We start from the raw sequence: 20,062 nt of genomic DNA on the forward strand, positions 1-20,062 counted from the left end.
TACTTTTATTTTTGTCATTTTTTTTTATATTGCTGTGACTTAATATTCTAGTATGGACTTAAATAGTGTCTTGTTCTTTTTTAAATATTTGAGAGTGCAACACAGAAAGAGGAGGAGAGGCACAGAGAGAGAGAAAGGTCTTCCATCTGCTGGTTCACTCCCCAGTTGGCCGCCATGGCTGGAGGTGCACCAATCCGAACCCAGGAGCCAGGAGCTTCTTCCTGGTCTCCCATGCTGGGGGCAGGGACCCAAGGAATAGGGCCATCTTCTGCTTTCCCAGGCCATAGCAGAGAGCTGGATCAGAAGTGGAGCAGCCGGGACTTGAACTGGCACCTATATTGGATTCCAACAGGAATCCAATAAAGGAGCAGCTTTACCTGCCACCCTGCAGCGCTGGCCCCTTTATCTTGTTCTGATACTGAAGACTAACATTTTCCCATATTTGTTGTCAAGATTTAGGTTTTTGGAAGAAACTGTTGAAGTTCCCTTTAATTTAATGATTTTTTTTTTTAAGTAAGCTTTATTTATTTGAAAGGCAGTGAGAGAGAGATCTTCTGTCCACTGGTTCACTCCCCAAATGGCCACAGCATCCGGAGCTGGGCTGATCTGAAGCCAGGAGCTTCTTCCGGATCTCCTACACTGGTGCCAGGGCCCAAGCACTTGGGCCATCTTCTGCTTTCTGAGGCCGTAGCAGAGAGCTGGATTGGAAATGGAGCAGCTAGTTCTTGAACCTGCGCCCTGTGGGATGCCAGCACTGCAATCAGCAGCTTTACCCACTGTGACAACAAATCACTGGCCCTTGATTGCTTAGTATTGTTTTTGCTTTTGTTGTGGCTAAGTATCAAATTTTATCCAGTGCTTTCCTTGCAGCCATGAAATGAGTCTTAAATTTTGTTTATTCTGCATATGATGAATGCAGTGACATTTCTGGAAGTATTGGTGTTCTAATGTGTCCTGTATTCCTGGTGGAGTTATCCCAACATGTTCTTTTTACCTAGCTTCAATTTATTCATATTTTACCCCACCCTCCCTATTTTTGTTGGAGTATTTTAAAGCAAATCCCAGCCATACCAGTTCATTAGAAGTACTTCAAGGGCTAGACTTGGTGGCATAGCAAGTAAAACCACAGCCTGTGATGCCAATGTCCCATGTGTGTGCTGGTTCAAGTCCCAGCTGCTCCACTTCCAATACCGCTCTCTGCTAATGCACCTGAGAAATCAGCGGGAGATGGCCCAAGTATTTGCCCCTTCACCGTCAATGGGAGACCTCAAAGAAGCTCCTGGATCTTGGCTTTGGTCCTGCCCAGCCCTAGCAATTGCCACCATTTGGGGAGTGAACTAGCAGTTGGAAGATCTGTCTGTCTCTCTCTGTGTCTTTCAAGTAAATAAATACTGAAGTACATCTCTCAATAAAAAGGATTCATTTTAAAATTTTTACTATGTCATTATCACACTCAACAAAGGTTTTTGGTTTTTTTTGTTTGTTTGTTTGTTTGTTTTTTTTGACAGGCAGAGTGGACAGTGAGAGAGAGAGACAGAGAGAAAGGTCTTCCTTTGCCGTTGGTTCACCCTCCAATGGCCGCCACGGCCGGCGCGCTGCGGCTGGTGCACCGCGCTGATCCGATGGCAGAAGCCAGGAGCCAGGTGCTTTTCCTGGTCTCCCATGGGGTGCAGGGCCCAAGCACCTGGGCCATCCTTCACTGCACTCCCTGGCCACAGCAGAGGGCTGGCCTGGAAGAGGGGCAACCGGGACAGAATCCAGCGCCCCGACCGGGACTAGAACCTGGTGTGCCGGCGCCGCTAGGCGGAGGATTAGCCTAGTGAGCCGTGGCACCGGCCAACAAAGTGTTTTTTTTGTTTGTTTGTTTGTTTTTTTTTAGTTTTTTGACAGGCAGAGTGGACAGTGAGAGAGAGAGACAGAGAGAAAGGTCTTCCTTTGCCGTTGGTTCACCCTCCAATGGCCGCCGCGGCTAGCCCACTGTGCTGATCCAATGGCAGGAGCCAGGAGCCAGGTGCTTTTCCTGGTCTCCCGTGGGATGCATTTTTTAGTGTCACCCATTACCTAGTCTATACAATTTTCTGATTCTTGTTTCTAATGCCTTTTTTTTTTTAAGATTTATATTATTTATTTGAAAGAGAGAGGCAGGTTTCTGTCTGCTGGTTAACTCCCCAAATGGCTACAGCAGCTGGGCTGGGCCAGGCCAAAGCCAGGAACTTCGTTCATGTGTGTGCAGAGTCCCAGGTACTTGGGCCATCTTCATCTGCTTTCCCAGGCACCTAAGCAGGAATTTGTTTGAAAGTGGAGGAGCTGGGACTTGAACAGTTGCTCATGTGGGATGTTGATGTCACATACAGCTGCTTTACCAACTACACCACAACATAGCCCCTCAGAAGATGTTTCGACAGTGGTTTGTTTGAATCCGTATCATCCAGTTGTTGAATCTCTTGAGAAAGAGTACCCGCATTTTGATCCTCTCTTTGATTCCCCAAATGCTCATAATTACAAGTGGAAGTGGGGCCTGTAAGCTGGGCATGGAACAGGAAAGGGATACAATCTAGGTCTCTCGCAAGGGTGGGAAGAATCCAGTTACTTGAGCTCTCAGGCCTGCCTTTCAAGGGGCTGCTTTAGCAGGAAGATGATGAAGTCAGGAGCTGCAGACATGACATGAGACCCCAGACAGGAGACAGTGGGCCTCTGAGTGCTAAGCTAACCCCCCTACCCTAAATCTCAATTTAAATCACAGCTCCTTTTTTTTTTTTTAAAGATTTATTTATTTATTTGAAAGGTAGTTACAGAGAGGCAGAGAGAGAGAAAGAGAGAGAGATCTTCCATTGCTAGTTCATTCCCTAAATGGCCGCAGTGGCTGGAGCTGAACGGATGAAGCCAGGCGTCAGGAGCTTCTGCTGGGTCACCCAAGCCCTTGGACCATCTTCTTTTATTTATTTATTTTAATTTTAATTTTTGACAGGCAGAGTGGACAGTGAGAGAGAGAGAGACAGAGAGAAAGGTCTTCCTTTACCATTGGTTCGCCCTCCAATAGCCACTGCGGCCTGTGCACCGTGCTGATCTGAAGCCAGGAGCCAGGTACTTATCCTGGTCTCCCATGGGGTGCAGGGCCCAAGCACCTGGGCCATCCTCCACTGCACTCCCTGGCCACAGCAGAGAGCTGGCCTGGAAGAGGAGCAACCAGGACAGAATCTGGTGCCCGGACCGGGACTAGAACCCAGTGTGCCGGCACCACAAGGCGGAGGATTAGCCTAGTGAGCCGCAGCACCGGCCTGGGCCATCTTCTACTGCTTTCCCAGGCCATAGTGGAGATCTGGATCAGAAGTACAGCAGCTGGGTCTTGAACTAGCGCCCGTATGGGATGCCGGCATTGCAGGAGGCGGCCCCTAAATCACAGCTCTTTCCATTCTCCACTCTACCTCCCTTTATGCCATTAATTTCTTGGAAAAACTGGAATAGCCTATGTCTTATCTTTTGGATTAAGGATTGAATGTTTTCTTGGGAATTACTGTTTTCTGTTGTGTTTTTTTGTTTTTGTTTGCATAAAATTGATTAGTAGTATTGCAGCCACCGCCTGCAGTGCCGGCATCCAATATGGGCACAGGTTCCAGTCCCAGCTGCTCCACTTCCAATCCAGCTCCCTGCTAATGTACCTGGGAAAACAGTGAAGGATGACCCAAATACTTGGGCCCCTGCCTTCAGTGGGAGATCTGAAAGAGGCTCCTGGCCTGCTCCTGGCCTCTACCTGGCCCAGCCCTGGCCTTGCAGTCTTTTTGGGAGTGAACCCAAAGATCTTTCTCTGGTTCCTACAGTTCCTACTGTTCTGTTTCTAATATAGTAACTTGGATACTGAACCCGTTAGTTTTTAGTCTCATTTTTCATCATAAGCCTTTGAATTTCTTTTTCTTGAGGCCAGTGTTGGCATAGTGGGTAAAGCCACAGCCTGTGATTCCTGCATCCTGTATGGACTCTGGTTTCTGTCCCAGCTGCTCCACTTTTGATCTGCCTTCCTGCTAATGACCTGGGAAAAGCTGCAGAAGATGGCCCAAGTGTTTGTGCCCCTACTGCCCACTTCAAAGACCCAGATGAAGCTCTTGGCTCCTGGCTCTAGCCTGGCCCTGTCCCAGTCATTGTGGCCATCTAGGGAGTGAACCAGCAGGTGGAAGAATCTCTCTTTCCCTCCCTTCCTCCCTCTCCTCTCTCTTTGTAACTCTAACTTTGAAATAAATAAAAAAAAAAATTCTTAGAAATTTTTATTTGAAAGAGGACCTGGTTCATTCTGCAAATGCCTGCAGCAGTCAGGGCTAAGACACACCAGATTCAGTCCAGGTATCCTCAGTGGGTGGCAGAGTCCCAACTCCGTGAGCCATCATCTATCTACTGCTTCCCAGGATGCTCATTAGTAGAGTGCCGGTATCAGAAGTGGAGCCAGGACTGAGACCTAGGTACTGCCGCGTGGAACGTAAGTGTCCCGAGCAAGCCTTTGAATTACAGAACTTTAAGTGCATGTATTTATTTTTTATTTGGAAAGCAGAGAAAGATCTGTCTGTGTGTTTTTTCATTCCCTTAAATGCTTGCAGCAGCCAGACTGGGCCAGGTCAAAGACAGGACCCCAGAGCTCAATACAGATCTCCCACTTGGGTGGCAGGTACCCAGCTGCTTGAACCATCACCACTGCCTCCCACAGTGCACATTAGCAGGAAGCTGGAATCAAGTGGAGCTCAAACTCCAACTCAGAAATTCTGTTTTTAAGATTTATTTATTTATCTCAAAGAATTACAGAGAAAGGGAGAGACAGAAAAAGGTCTTCCATCCTTTGGTTCACTCCCCAGTCGGCTGCAACAGCCACAGCTGCACCGAACCGAAGCCAGGAGCCAGGTGCTTTTTCTGGGTCTCCCACGTGGGTGCAGGGACCCTACCTGGGACATCTTCTACTTCTTTCCCAGGCCATAGCAGAGAGCTGGATCAGAAGTGGAGCAGCCGGGACTCTGAACTGGGATGCCGGTACTGCAGGCAGTAGCTTTACCTGCTTTGCCACAGCGCCAGTCGTACCTAAATTCTAAGGAGAGATTATTTTTTAAAGATTATTTATTTATTTATTTGAAAGCTGGAGTTACACAGAGAAAGAAGGAGAGGTAGAGGCAGAGACAGAAAGGTCTTCCATCCTTTCGTTTACCCCCCAGTTGGCCGCAACAGCCGGAGCTGAGCTGATCCGAAGCCAGGGGCTTCTTTGGGTCTCCCACGTGGATGCAGGGGCCCAAGCGCTTGGTCCATCTTCTGCTGCTTTTCCAGGCCAAAGCAGAGAGCCAGATTGGAAGTGGAGCAGCCAGTACTCGAACTGGCGCCCATATGGGTGTCAACACTGCAGGTGGTGGCTTTACTTGCTACACCACAGTGCCGGCCACATGAGAGGTTATTTTAATTCAGCTCCATTCCCATGTTCAATATGCGGATGATATTTTTTTTCTTGCTTGGATCAAGGGAACAGTAAACATAGAAAGTTTGATTCCAATTTTGTAAATTATATAAATAGAAAATAATGAAAGAAACATGTCAGTATATCAAACAACCATGTGAGAAGTGGCTTTAGGTTCATTGTGCTTGAATCTTTTCTTTATATTCCAAATCTGTTGTTTACTACATGTTTTTACTTTGAAGTGGCAAAATCTGTAGAACTGTAGATTTTAAGCCATGTTGATCTGGGAATACAGTTCAGGTGTGGCCACATGCTTACTGTGCTGGACATTTTTCAAGAAGTTGGGTGTAATAATAAGGCATATTCTTAGAGTTACAAGTCTGGGTGCATGGGTTGGGTGAGGGATGGTGAGACAAGATGCAGAGTAGGGATGGAGGCGGATAGATAATTTCAGTGGCAGGATAGAGCAGCAGGGGCAGAAAGCCATACTTAGATACCAAGATTAATTGGATCAAGTAGATCATTAAAGCAGTAGCTTGTTGGCAAGGGATGCATGTTTTTTATAGGATAAGCTTTTATTGATTGTGACTGTATTAAATACTCAGTACTGACTTTTTTACTTATAAAGATCTTATTTCTTTATTTATTTGAGAGGTAGAGTTAGGGCAGAGAGAGTGAGAGACAGAAAGGTCTTCCATCTGCTGTTTCACTCCCCAAATGGCAGCAGCAGCAGGAGCTGTGCCAGTCTGAAGCCAGGAGCTACTTCTGGGTCTCCCAGATGGGTGCAGGGGCCCAAGCACTTGGGCCATCTTCTGCTGCTTTTCCAGGCTGTAGCAGAGACCTGGATGAAGAGGAGCAGCTGAGACTAGAACCTGCACCCATGTGGGATGCCGGCGCTGCCAGCAGAGAATTAACCTACTGTATCACAGCACCAGCCCCAGTACTGCCTTTTTAATGTGAAAACTGGAGAATTGAAAGAAAGCTCAAAAACTTTATGTCATAGGTTAATGTGAGGGGACTTCAAAAAACAGGTTGTGGGTACTGGATTAAAAGATGTATTTTGGTGAAGAAAGATTTGAAGTTCGTTTCTTGGTTTTTCATGCTACATATCTCTGAACTTTCTGAAGATCCCTTGTCCATAAACAGGTCAATAAAAAGCAGTTTGCACCAGGACACAATTTGCTGATATCTGGAAGCCTTTTTTTAATTGTCATGTTTTGGGCACAGGTGCTGTTGCCAACAAGCAGAGAGACCAGGGATGTGCTATCTTCTTTTTTAAGATTGATTTATTTGGGGACCAGCATTGTGGTGTAGTGGGTAAAGCCATGACTTGCAGTGCTGGCTGCTTCACTTCTGTTCCAGCTCCCTGCTAATGTGTGAAAGCAGCAGAGGATGGCCCGAGTCCTTGGGCCCTGCCCTCGCATGGGAGACCCAGAAGAAGCTCCTGGCTCCTGGCTCTGGATAGGCTCAGCTCTGGCCATTTCAGCCATTTGGGGAGTGAACCAGCAGATGGAAGACACCTCTCTCTCCCTCTCCCTCTCCCTCATCCTCTCTCTCTAATTCTCTCATAAATAAATATTTAAACAAAAGATTTATTTATTTGAAAGGCAGAGTTGGGGGGGGTGGAGAAATAGATCATCCATCCCAGATACAATGGCTGGAGCTTGCTGATTGGAAGCCAGGAACTTCTTCCAGCTCTCCCATGTGGGTTTAGGGACCCAAGTACTTGGGACATCTTCTGATGTCCCAGGTGTGTTAACAGGGAGCTGGATCAGAAGTGCCGCTGCCAGGACTTGCCAGCACTGCAGGTGGCAGCTTACCCCCCTATGCCACAGCACTGGCCCTGAGAAATCATGTGTTAATCTGTAATTTCTTCCCTTTTTTGGTGGGAGTGGGATGGGGATGTTTTGTGTGTTGAAGGAAACATAGCTTTATGCCCTGGCTAGATTTTGGTTGAGGAAAACTATTGTGTCGCTGCCGGTCTTGTGAAAGCAAATTCACTTAGTTTCAAAGGACCTGCTTTGTGGTGGGCACTGTGATGGGTCCTTGAGAAAGCACAAACTGAGAATTCTACAAATGGTAGCTCTTTCATATCAGCTCTTTCTTTGTGACTATAAACTTCAAATTTTTGCTTTCATTCTGTGTTGTTTGTATGTAGACAAATCTTTTAACCTTCTAAGGAATTCTGCTTATTCATACAACATAATTGCTTATCTTTTTTTTTTTTTTTTTTGGACTGTCAATTTAAGCTTCCAGGAACTCACATAATGCATGTTAACTAACATTTCAGCTTTTTTTTCCCCTTGGTTTTATTTTAGGTACAGTTGTTATGTATTTAAACCTATTGGTATAACTAAATAACCCTGTTGTTGTTGTTGTTTTTCATTTATATTACAAAATGTTTTAGCATAACATGAAAAAACTGCAAAACAATAGAGAGGTACTGTTCCGTGGAGTGAAGGTTTGGAAATGATATCTATAATGCTTATTAAAAACAATGTACAGCAGTTTCTGATTTTCCTTCTGTTCAACTTTAACATCTTTTCTCTTTGCTTTTAGATTTTGGTTCACTGTTCGACCTGGAGCACGATTTACCAGATGAATTGATCAACTCTACAGAATTGGGACTGACCAATGGTGGTGATATTAGTCAGCTTCAGACAAGTCTTGGCATAGTACAAGATGCAGCCTCCAAACATAAACAGCTGTCAGAATTGCTGCGATCTGGTAGTTCCCCTAACCTCAATATGGGGGTTGGTGGCCCTGGCCAAGTCATGGCCAGCCAGGCCCAACAGAACAGTCCTGGATTAGGTTTGATAAACAGCATGGTCAAAAGCCCAATGGCACAGGCCAGCTTGACTTCTCCCAACATGGGAGTGGGTGCTGGTGGACCAAATCAGGGTCCCACGCAGTCCACAGCAGGCATGATGAACAGTCCAGTCAGTCAGCCTGCCATGGGAATGAACACAGGGATGAATGCTGGCATGAATCCTGGAATGTTGGCTGCAGGCAATGGACAGGGGATGATGCCTAATCAAGTCATGAACGGTTCAATTGGAGCAGGCCGAGGGCGACCGAATATGCAGTACCCAAACCCAAGCATGGGAAATGCTGGCAACTTACTGTCAGAGCCACTGCAGCAGGGCTCTCCTCAAATGGGAGGACAAACAGGATTGAGAGGCCCCCAGCCTCTTAAGGTGAGTGTTGGAGTCCGTTACCCACTTATTCCTCACTGTTCATGTTTAATCTTACACAGTGTAAGTTATATGTCAAGGGTATACTCTGTTGTCAGAGGTTTAAAAATTTTGGCCAGGCCAAGACCAAAGCTGGGGTCCAGGAACTCATTCCAGATTTCCAGTGACAGTGGCAGGGACCCCAGTACTTGAGCCATCACCTGCTGCCTTCCAGAGCGTACCTAAGCAGGAAGCTTTTTCGCTTTGCTTTGCTTTTGCTCTTCCCTTTTTGTAGGATTATTAATGTCAGTTATGGAGCTCTCTGACAATCAGTTTGTGATGTTCACTTGGCCTTTGCCAAGTAATGTTTAAAGAGTGTTTAACATAAAAAGTTTTAAAGTAAGAGATATGATCTGTTGCATGTCTGTTTAAGAACTTAGGTAGGCCGGCGCCGCGGCTCACTAGGCTAATCCTCCGCCTAGCGGCGCCGGCACACCGGGTTCTAGTCCCGGTCGGGGCGCCGGATTCTGTCCCGGTTGCCCCTCTTCCAGGCCAGCTCTCTGCTGTGGCCAGGGAGTGCAGTGGAGGATGGCCCAGGTGCTTGGGCCCTGCACCCCATGGGAGACCAGGAAAAGCACCTGGCTCCTGGCTCCTGCCATCGGATCAGCGCGGTGCGCCGGCCGCAGCGCGCCGGCCGCGGCGGCCATTGGAGGGTGAACCAACGGCAAAGGAAGACCTTTCTCTCTGTCTCTCTCTCTCACTGTCCACTCTGCCTGTCAAAAAAAAAAAAAAAAAAGAACTTAGGTAGCCTTGGGTTAGCAAGAAGCATTAAGAATGACTAGTTTTTGGGCCATGAGGTGTGTAAGACAGGGTCTAAGAGTCCCCAAGGGGAGGGAGACAGGCTTTCAATGCCATATTCTGAGACACTTTGTTTACTTTAAAAAAAAATTTTTTTTTAATTTATTTGAAAGGCAGAGTAGTAACAGAGAGAGAGATCCACTGCTTCACTTCCCAGATGACCCAGGGCTCGGCTGATCCGAAGCCAGGAGCTTCATCCAGGTCTCCCACGTGTGTGTAGAAGCCCAAGCATTTAGGCCATCTTCCACTGCCTGCCCAGGCATGTCAACAGGAAGCTGGATCAAGAGTAGAGCAGCCAGGTCTCAAACCAGCACCTAGCTTCGTAGGCAGTAGCTAAACCCACATCACCAGTCTCTGCCTTTCACTTTAGCTGGTGTCTACATGGTGCTGGGTCAGGCGACACTGGGAGTATATTAGCTATGGAAAAAGAAAGGAACTAGTCACTGCCCATGTTGTAGAAGAAATGGAATACAGTAAATTTTCTTCCTATGTATGTTTGGTGTGGGAGTAGAGAAAAGGTTCAGGAGATAGAAGGTTGTATTTTTTTTTTTTTATAACTCTGGCAGCAAAACTGAGGGAAATAGAAAAACAAGAACCAGAGCATCCTTGTTGGAAGAGTGACTTAAATGTCAGGACTAAATTACCACCAGCTGCCCAGCAGACACTACCATGTATTTGAGACCACCATGTAGTCTGCTGTAGAATGAGCTTGGAGTTTTCTAGGTAATGCCTTGTGGTTGAGGGAACAAGCAGTGTTGGTACCTGGTTGAAGTTAAGTTGCTGTAGGCAAGCAGGCAGTGTCTATGTAGTCATGAAGTACCAGATTGTGTTGGGATGTGTTTGAATAAAAACATTATAAAGGACATCAAGGCAGTGCACAGATGGCAGGATTTTTTTTTTCTTTTTCTTTTTTGACAGGCAGAGTGGACAGTGAGAGAGAGAGACAGAGAGAAAGGTCTTCCTTTGCCGTTGGTTCACCCTCCAATGGCCGCCGTGGCTGGCGCGCTGCGGCCGGCGCACCGCGCTGATCCGATGGCAGGAGCCAGGAGCCAGGTGCTTTTCCTGGTCTCCCATGGGGTGCAGGGCCCAAGCACCTGGGCCATCCTCCACTGCACTCCCTGGCCACAGCAGAGAGCTGGCCTGGAAGAGGGGCAACCGGGACAGAATCCAGCGCCCCGACCGAGACTAGAACCCAGGGTGCCGGCACCGCAAGGCAGAGGATTAGCCTAGTGAGCCGTGGCGCCGGCTTTTTCTTTTTTTCCTTTTTTCTTTGACAGATAGAGAGACAGAGAGAAAGGTCTTCCTTCCATTGGTTCAACCCCCAAATGGCCGCTATGGTCCCAACTACACTGATCCGAAGCCAGGAGCCAGGTGCTTCCTCCTGGTCTCCCACACTGGTGCAGGGGCCCAAACACTTGGGCCATCCTCCACTGCCCTCCCAGCCACAGCAGAGAGCTGGACTGGAAGAGGAGCAACCGGGACTAGAACCGGCACCCACATGGGGTACCAGCACCGCAGGCGGAGGATTAACCAAGTGAGCCACGGCGCCGGCCCCAGGATTTTATTTTTTAAAAGATTTATTTATTTACTTGAAAGGCTGAATTACTGGGGCTGGTATGAGACAGATCTTCTACCTGCTGGTTCACTCCCCAAAGGGCCACCATGGCCAGAACTGGGTTGATCCCAAGCCAGGAACCCGGAGCTTCTTCCCGGTCTCCCACTTGAGTGCAGGGACTCAAGGACTTGGGCCATCTTACTTTGCCTTCCCAGATGCATTAGCAGGGAGCTGGATCAGAAATGGAACATCTGTTGATTTGCCAGCACCACAGGTGCTTTAACCCACTACCCCACAGCACTGGCCCCTGTCCCTACAGTCGTACTGGTCAGATTTCCTTAGAAAATTTCAACTTTCTGAGAAATTTTTTGGCCTGGATGCTACCCATTCAAGCTGTCTCATTCTTGTATGCCTTCATCCAAACCATGCTACTTTCTTTATTCTCATTACCCTATCATTAGTGCATTAAGCAGGTTACTTCCTAGTCTCTAACTGAAAAAATTCTTTTAACTTCTTTTCCTTTCTACCACAGACAAACTTTTGAATTGACGAAGCTGTCACATTCATATAGATGTACAGACTATACAGACTGCATATGATTTAAAGAAATGAATTTTATTTACAGGGGGCTCATACAATTTATGGCTTTTATAGTTTCTGTTTTCCTAATTAAAAGAGCTATGATGACATTTAAGAGGTCAAGATCATGGGACTACAATGATAAATGAATTGAGATTCTGCCCCTTTTGCACATGGTTTGCCTCTTGGAGAGGCATACATTTTCACAAATGTGTTACTGATATAGACATGTTCACTTGTGAAAGAGCTGTCTAGAAGAGACAGTGCTTCACAGTAGTAGTAAGTAACATTTGGCATTTCAAGGATGCGTAGAATTCACAGGTTGTTCTTAGTTGTGACTGTAACTAAATGAACAACAACGACATTGAAGTGACTGCCGTTTGTTTCCTTTACAGGTTAGCATCAGGAAGTAGAGTAGGAAAGGAAGTGTGCATCTGCTCAGTTGCAGACAGGGAAAGCTTACAGCAAAAGTTGTACCCAAGAAGCAGGATATTTTTACATTTACAAGAATGTACAAGAATTAGTATAATATTGTGGAGAAGCAGTCGGGCCTCATGAAGCTCTTGGTGTTTACCTTAGTTTGTTTCTTTATTACTAGAGAGTTGAATACAGGAGGCAGGCATAACTGTTGCATACAGTGTATGCAAGCAGTGATAAAGAGATTGAACTTTGACAGTGACAGTGGCAGGAGGAGAAATTGAGAGAGAGGGAGAGTGATTATGATGGCTCCAAGTGAAGTTAACATAAATTTAGAAGAGAAGCTAGTTTTTTAAGTACATAGGGGTTACAAAATCAAATTACCTTTTTAAAAAAGATTTATTTTACTTGAAACTGAGAGTTAAATAGAGAAGAATTCCATCTACTGGTTCACTCCCCAATTGGCCTCAATGGCCGGAGCTGCGCCAATCCGAAGCCAGGAGCTTCCTCCGGGTTCCCGATCGATGCAGGTGCAGGGGCCCAAGGACTTGGGCCATCTTCCACTGGTTTCTTAGGCCATACCGGCACTGCAGGCGCCGGCTTCACCCACTACGCCACAGTGCCAGCCCCATTTTGTTCGTTTTTTTTTTTTTTTTTTTTTAACGATTTATTTATTTATTTTGAGAGTGGGAGAGTCACGAAGACCTTTGATCTACTGGTTTACTCCCCATAACAGCCAGTACTGGACCAGTCCAAAGCCAGGAGTTTAATCTGGGTTTCCCACATGGATGGCAGGGACCCAAACACTCAGGCCATCCTCTGCTGCATTTCCAGGCTTTCAGCGGGGAGCTGGATCAGAAGTGGAGCAGCTGGGACACCAGCTAGCACCAATGCTGGCATCATACGAGACAGCTTCACCCACTGTACTATGGTGCTGGCTCCAAAGTCAAATTACTTTAAGGACTAAGCAGAAGACTTAAGAAATAGAACTGCTAGGTTTAAAATAGAAAAGAATGGTAAAGAGTCCAGAGTTTTTTGCATAGCCTACCTAAATTTAGAATCAAAAGGTTTTATAGGGGCCGGTGCTGTGGCATAGTGGGTGAGGCCACCGCCTGCAGTATCAGTATCCCATATGGGTGCCAGTTCATGTCCCGGCTGCTCCATTTCCATTCCAGCTCCCTGCTATGGCCTGGGAAACAGTAGAAGATGGCCCAAGTACTTGGGCCCCTGTACCCACATGGGAGACCCAGAAGAAGCTCCTGGCTCCTGATCAGCATGATTTTGGCTATTGCAGCCAACTGGGAAGTGAACCAGTGGATGGAAGACTTCTCTCTCTCTCTCTGCCTCTCCTCTCTGTGTAACTCTGACTGAAATCAATAAATAAATCTTTAAAAAAAAAAAAAAGTTTTATAAATACTGCCATTGTTCCTAAATTAGGAGCCAATGTTGTGGCACTACAGGTTAAGCCACCTCTTGCAATGCTGTCATCCTGTATCAGAGTGTCAGTTCAAGTCCTGGCTGATTGGCTTTCATTCCAGTTTTCCTGCTAATCCACCTGGGAAGACAGCAGATGATGGCCCAAGGACTTGGGCCCCTCCTTGCCACCTATGTGGGAAACCTGGTTGAGATTCTTGGCTCCTGTCATTGGCGTGGCCCAGACCAGACTGTTGGGGCAATCTGGGGAGCTAACCAGAAGATGGAACCTCACTGAGCGATTGATCTTTCCGTCTCTGTCTGTCTCTCCCCTCCTTTCAAATAAATGTATTTTTTTAAAGGACAAATCCCATAAGCCACCAATTTTCTACCTTTTACATAAAGAAAATGCTGAAATACACATTAAAATGCTTTGACATGTCAAACTATAAAATGTCTAGGATTAAATGGTTGGTATTGTACTGAATTGAATTAGTCATGGTTTATACATTGAATGAAAGCCCATAAATATCATGTGTGTTACTCTGATGGACTGGAATGACAAACCTTGTTTAGTAGATACAATCATACTATATGTTTTCTGATGCAAGCAGAGGATTTCTTTTAAAATTTTCTTTATAATTAGGGAACAGGACAAGGAAGAGAATAATGCTCTAATCTGAGGAATAAAATTTTTCTCTGTTTCTTGCTCTTAGATGGGAATGATGAGCAACCCCAACCCTTATGGTTCCCCATATACTCAGAGTTCTGGACAGCAGATTGGAGCCAGTGGCCTTGGTCTCCAGATTCAGACAAAGACTGTACTACCAAATAGTTTATCTCCGTTTGCAATGGATAAAAAGGGTGTTCCCGGTGGAGGAATGCCCAACATGGTGAGTGCTAATTACAAACTTGTCTCAAACTGGCATTTTAACAAATGAATTGTGTTACTTTTGCACCTTCTATGCATACTAGGATTTTTACACATGAGGAACCCAGTTTAGTAGATGACCCCTGTGAACCTGTGGTTTAATTCATTTTATATGGTATTTTGTTCTTGTGTGTCATGATCAGCAAGAATGCTTATCCAAACAGGAGCCACGTGTGCTGCCATCATGAAGTTACAGGGTTCTATCATTGAGTACCTTTGGCTGGTGAACATTTCTGAAGGATAGGACAGTGGAAACTTTCTCTTTGGGAGAAGGACACTGGCACACAGGGTTCCAATTCTTAGGGACCATACTTACTGATTTTATTTGGTAAATACTACACAAAGCTAACTACTGTCTCAAAAGTTATATACTATTATTTTTCTGTATTTTTTAAGTTGACCCATAAAATTATACTTACAAGCAGTGGTTTTTGGAAAATTTTTCAGAAGCTTCTAACATTGATATTTTTCTAAAATAGCTCCATTTCTTGTTGTAAATTTATTGAGTAATTTCCTTTTTTTAAAAAAAATTGCTCTATAAGTAATTTTATTTCTGTTTCAGATGTTTTGTTTTTTGCTTTGTGTTACATGTTCACTGAATGCCTTTATTTCAGATAATCCGCTATGTGCTAGAGATGTAAAGATTAATAAAGCCATAGTATTTATGTCTTCAGAAATTGAAAACTAAATTTCTTCGAGAGTTTACAAAAAGTTAATTTTCTACCCACCCAAAACACCCCTGGTCTACCAACAAGCTTCACGTTGATCTTTTTTAAAATTCCTTTCTGCCTGCCTTCCTTCCTTCTTTTTTTTTTTTTTTTTTTTTTTTACAAGCAGAGTTAAGACAGAGAGAGACAGAGAAAGGTCTTCCTTCCATTGGTTCAACCCCCAAATGGCCACTACGGCCGGTGCACTGTGCCGATACGAAGCCAGGAGCCAGGTGCTTCCTCCTGGTCTCCCATGCGGGTACAGGGCCCAAGCACTTGGGCCATCCTCCACTGCCTGCCCAGGCCACAGCAGAGAGCTGGACTGGAAGAGGAGCAACCAGGACAGAACCGGTGCCCCAACCAGGAGTAGAACCCAGGGTGCCAGCGCTGCAGGCGGAAGATTAGCCTAGTGAGCCACAGTGCCAACTTTAAAAGAGAACTAGACCAGTGTTGTGATGTTTTGGGTAAAGCTTCTGCATGTGACACTGGCATCCCTTATGGGCCCAGTTTGATTCCTGGCTGTTCTACTTCTGGCCCAGGTCCTTGCTGATGGCCTGGGAAAAGCAGTGGAGGATGGCTGAAGTGATTGGGTCCCTGCCACTCACATGGGAGACCTGGCTGATGCTCCTGGTTTAGACTGGCTCAGCCCCAGGCACCTGTGGCCATCTGGGGAGTGAACCAGCAGATGGAAGATCTCTCTCTAATTCTGACTTTCAAATAAATTAAAAAGCAAAATAAAAATCAGGGCCAGCATTCCATTTGAGTACCAGTTCTATTCCTGGCTGCTCTGTTTCCACACTGTCTCCCTGCTGATGGTTTGGGAAAAGCAGCAGCAGATGGCTTGGGTGCCTGGGCCCCTACCACCCACAAAGGAGACCCGGATGAGGCTCCTGGTTCCTTTGTTCCAGCTTCGGCCTGGCCCAGCCCTGGCCATTGAAGCCATATGAAGAGGGAACCAGCAGATGGGAGGATCTGTCCTTCCTTCCCTCTCTGTAACTCTTTGAAATAAGTAAATCCCTTTTAAAAATTTTTTTTCATTTTATTCAAAAGGCAGAGGGAGGAGGGGAAAGCGTGGGAAAAAGAAACAGAGACAGAGGTCTTCCATCCACCTACTCACCCCTCAAATGCCATAAGGAAACCAGAAGCCGATAACTCAGTCCTTGTCTTGCTTATGGGTGGCAGGGACTCAGGTTCTTAAGTTACCATCTGCTGCCTCGTAGAATACACATTAGCAGGAAGCTGGATTGAAAGCAGAGTAGTGGCTGGCGTTGCAGTGTAGCGGGTAGAGCCACTGCCTGTAGTGCCAGCATCCCATATAGGTGCCAGTTCGAGTTTCGGCTGCTCCACTTTCAATCCAGCTCTCTGCTGTGGCCTGAGAGGACAATGGAGGTTGGCCCCTGCTCCCACATGGGAGACCAGGGGGCTCCTGGCTCCGGATCAGCGCAGCTCTAGCGGTTGTGGCCAATTGGGGAATGGGCCAGTGGATGGAGGACCCTTCTCTTTCTCTTTCTCTCCCCACCCCTTCCTTCTCTGTGTAGCTCTGACTTCCATATGAATGAATAAATCTTTAAAAAAGAAAGCAGAGTAGCCAGGCATTCTCATGGAATATGGGCATCCTAAGCTGTGAAAGTAACACTGCCACTGTTGCTCTTGAAAAACCTGGCAAGGACTTGCTAATCATGCTACCACCTCCTTGCTTTGCCCTCTCCCACTGGAATTTACCATGCCCTTCTCTTTGGTTTCGTTCAGTTTGTTGTGCATGTAATTAATTACATGGTGACGCTTTTTATTTTTTTACTAAATTGAGTTTATTGATGGTAGGAGCTATCATTTATTTATATTTGAAAATGTAGCATACTGTAAATCAGCAAGAGAGATTTTAATTTTAAATATCTAGGTCTTTGTTTATTAAGAGTTAGTACATTACACATAACATTAAGTGTCTTTATCATTCTAACCCTTAGGGCCAACAGCCTGCCCCGCAGGTCCAGCAACCGGGCCTGGTGACTCCAGTTGCCCAAGGAATGGGTTCTGGAGCACACACAGCTGACCCCGAAAAACGCAAGCTCATTCAGCAGCAGCTTGTTCTCCTTTTACACGCACACAAGTGCCAGCGCCGGGAGCAGGCTAATGGAGAAGTGAGGCAGTGCAACCTTCCCCACTGTCGCACCATGAAGAATGTCCTAAACCACATGACGCACTGCCAGTCAGGCAAGTCCTGCCAAGGTGAGTGGGTCCACGGGATGTAGGGATGGATAGGTCTAATACCTTGGTTGTGGTTATGATATTACAAACATACACATATGTAATTTAAACTCATCAAAATGTGTACATTAAGGCTGGTGCCGTGGCTCACTTGGCTAATCCTCCACCTGTGGCGCTGGCATCCTGGGTTCTAGGCCCGGTCGGGGAGGCAGTTCTGTCTCAGTTGTTCCTCTTCCAGTCCGGCTCTCTGCTGTGGCCCGGGAGTGCAGTGGAGGATGGCCCAAGTGCTTGGGCCCTGCACTCGCATGGGAGACCAGGAGGAAGCACCTGGCTCCTGGCTTCGGATCGGCACAGTGCACTGGCCATAGCAGCCAATTAGGGGGTGAGCCAGCGGAAAAAGGAAGACCTTTCTCTCCACTCTGCCTCTCAAAGTGTACATTAAATGTGTATAATACTTCGTGTATCATTTATAACTCAAGCTTTTAAAAATTCCATTTTCTGGATGTACCATAGTTTATCATTCACCTAGTAAAGGACATCTAAGCTGCATACAACTTTTGGGAATTATAGAGAAGCATACAGTAAACATATAGTTACTCTGATGTCTTTACTGGTCATGTCTGTCTTAACTGTGTATTAGGAAATAATAAAAATTCAGTATCCTTTTAGGAATGAATATATAGGTATATGGTAGCAGAGGAAGGGTTAAAGGTCTTCCCCCTTTGTGGTGATCTTCATTGAATTTGATTTGCCCCAACATCGCATCTTTTATATATGATTATTTGATTGTCATGTAGGGAGATCATTTAATTTAACTTTACCCAGTTTAATACCCAGTTTGTGTATGGAATCATTAAAATCCTTTCATAGGCCTGTCTATGTCTGTCGTAACTTTGGTTAGAATTTGTTCACTCAGCAGCATATGGGTCAAATAGCATGTTGGGGGGAAATGGTTATAAAGGCAGACTGAGTTTCTGCAAATGGCTTGACGATTTTCTACCTGTTAATTTTAAAATGAGAGTATGAATTAGAGCTACCTGTTAAGGATGTTAGGAAGGTGACATGAGTAACATTTGTAAAATCTGTTAAATAATCAGTAAGTTAGCTATTAATGTGAGTATATAACCTGTTCATGGAAAATTTTTTTTTTTCATTAGTGGCACACTGTGCATCTTCTCGACAAATCATTTCACACTGGAAGAATTGTACAAGGCATGATTGTCCTGTGTGTCTTCCTCTCAAAAATGCTGGGGATAAGAGAAATCAACAGTGTAAGTCATAAAATCTTTTGAAGGTTTATACCAAATGACTCTGGATGTAGATAGAGTACTTCTTGATGATGTGAAATACTTGTGATTACCTGGTGCTATTTTAAATGAAAATGAAATGTACTGAGTTGACGGAATGTTTATTTTGGTTTTTCTGCTTCCCATTAACCTCATATTAATGAATAGATTGAACTGCTTTAATAGCTAAAATAAGACTCAGGAACTTTCAAATTCATTCTTTATTTAAAAAAAAAAATAGCTGATGTTACATTTCAAGTACGAGGAAACATTATTGTTCTGGCACTAAACAAGTTGCTGTTTGGTACCTGTGATCTAAATACTCAAGATAGTTTGAAATTATTTAAATAGAGAATTGAGACTGATTTTTATAATTTTAAAGAAGCACTTAGAGAAAAGTCATAAGTAATACCATGTGAATAGAAATAGGGAGGCCTGGTGTTATGGCCTAGTGAATTAAGCAGCCTCATGCAATGCCAGCATCCCATGTGAGTGCCATTTTGAGTCCTAGCTGCTGCACCTGCAGTCTGGTTCCCTGCTAATATACCTAGGAAAGCAGTGGAAGCCTCTGCCACTCATGTGGGAGGCCTGAACACAGAGTTGAGGACTCCTGGTTTTGACCTGGCCCAGACCTGGCCATTACAACCATTTGGGGAGTGAGTCAGTAGATGGAAGATCTCTCTCTCTCCCTCTGTGTGTTTCCCTCTCTTTCTATAACTCTGCCTTTCAAATAAATCAATCTTCTAAAAATAATAAAAGGAATAGGAAATTCACTTGAGAGGGAAAACCCCGTGAATTTCACTGTTGAAATAATAAATAAAGGGACCATTTCTCTCCTATCATATTTGCAGAAATGATGCTATTTGGTGGCATTTGTGTGACTGTAAGATATGCATACACAGGTGGCTGTGAGAAGCCGTATGTTGTTTTTACACTAAAAATCCCCTTTGATCAAGCAGTTCTATATCTACTAAAATTTTTAAGAAACTAGTGGGAGACAAGATACATGCACTGTGATGTTTTATAACCAAACAACAATTTTGTTTTTCTTTTTTCTTTTTTTTTTTTTTTCCAAATTTAATCAAACATGTTAGTCTCTCTCTCTTACCAACTTTAATCCCTATCTTTTGTCTTCTCTAGCAATTTTGACTGGCGCACCTGTTGGATTAGGAAACCCTAGCTCTCTAGGGGTGGGTCAGCAGTCTACCCCCAGCCTAAGCACGGTCAGTCAGATTGATCCCAGTTCTATAGAAAGAGCCTATGCAGCTCTTGGACTACCCTACCAAGTAAATCAGATGCCGACCCAACCCCAAGTGCAAGCGAAGAGCCAACAGAATCAGCAGTCTGGGCAGTCTCCCCAAGGCATGCGGCCTATGGGCAACATGAGTAAGTTTGTGTCCTGGTAATGGATGTGATGTCAGGTGTGTGTGTGAATGACATCTGTAAATGCAGGACTAAGTCCTTATTTTACCTTTTTCTCTATTTTTTCTTTTGCTACATGATAATTTTCCAAAAT

General features: G+C 45.2%; 1 protein-coding gene across 2 annotated transcripts in view; it reads left to right on the forward strand.

Moving 5' to 3' along the window:
• EP300 (E1A binding protein p300) overlaps positions 1-20,062 on the forward strand; it is an 88,651-nt gene that overhangs the window by 22,892 nt on the left and 45,697 nt on the right. Inside the window, exons 2-6 of one of the 2 annotated variants that reach the window (XM_002721395.5) lie at positions 7,982-8,619; positions 14,134-14,310; positions 17,020-17,281; positions 18,418-18,531; positions 19,687-19,932. In XM_002721395.5, the coding sequence (XP_002721441.1) occupies positions 7,982-8,619; positions 14,134-14,310; positions 17,020-17,281; positions 18,418-18,531; positions 19,687-19,932 (1,437 nt within the window). The remainder of the gene's footprint in view (positions 1-7,981; positions 8,620-14,133; positions 14,311-17,019; positions 17,282-18,417; positions 18,532-19,686; positions 19,933-20,062) is intronic. The other variant, XM_017350932.3, reaches the window with a different exon arrangement.

The sequence above is a fragment of the Oryctolagus cuniculus genome, chromosome 11 (assembly GCF_964237555.1).
Source record: "Oryctolagus cuniculus chromosome 11, mOryCun1.1, whole genome shotgun sequence".
Lineage (NCBI taxonomy): Eukaryota > Metazoa > Chordata > Mammalia > Lagomorpha > Leporidae > Oryctolagus > Oryctolagus cuniculus.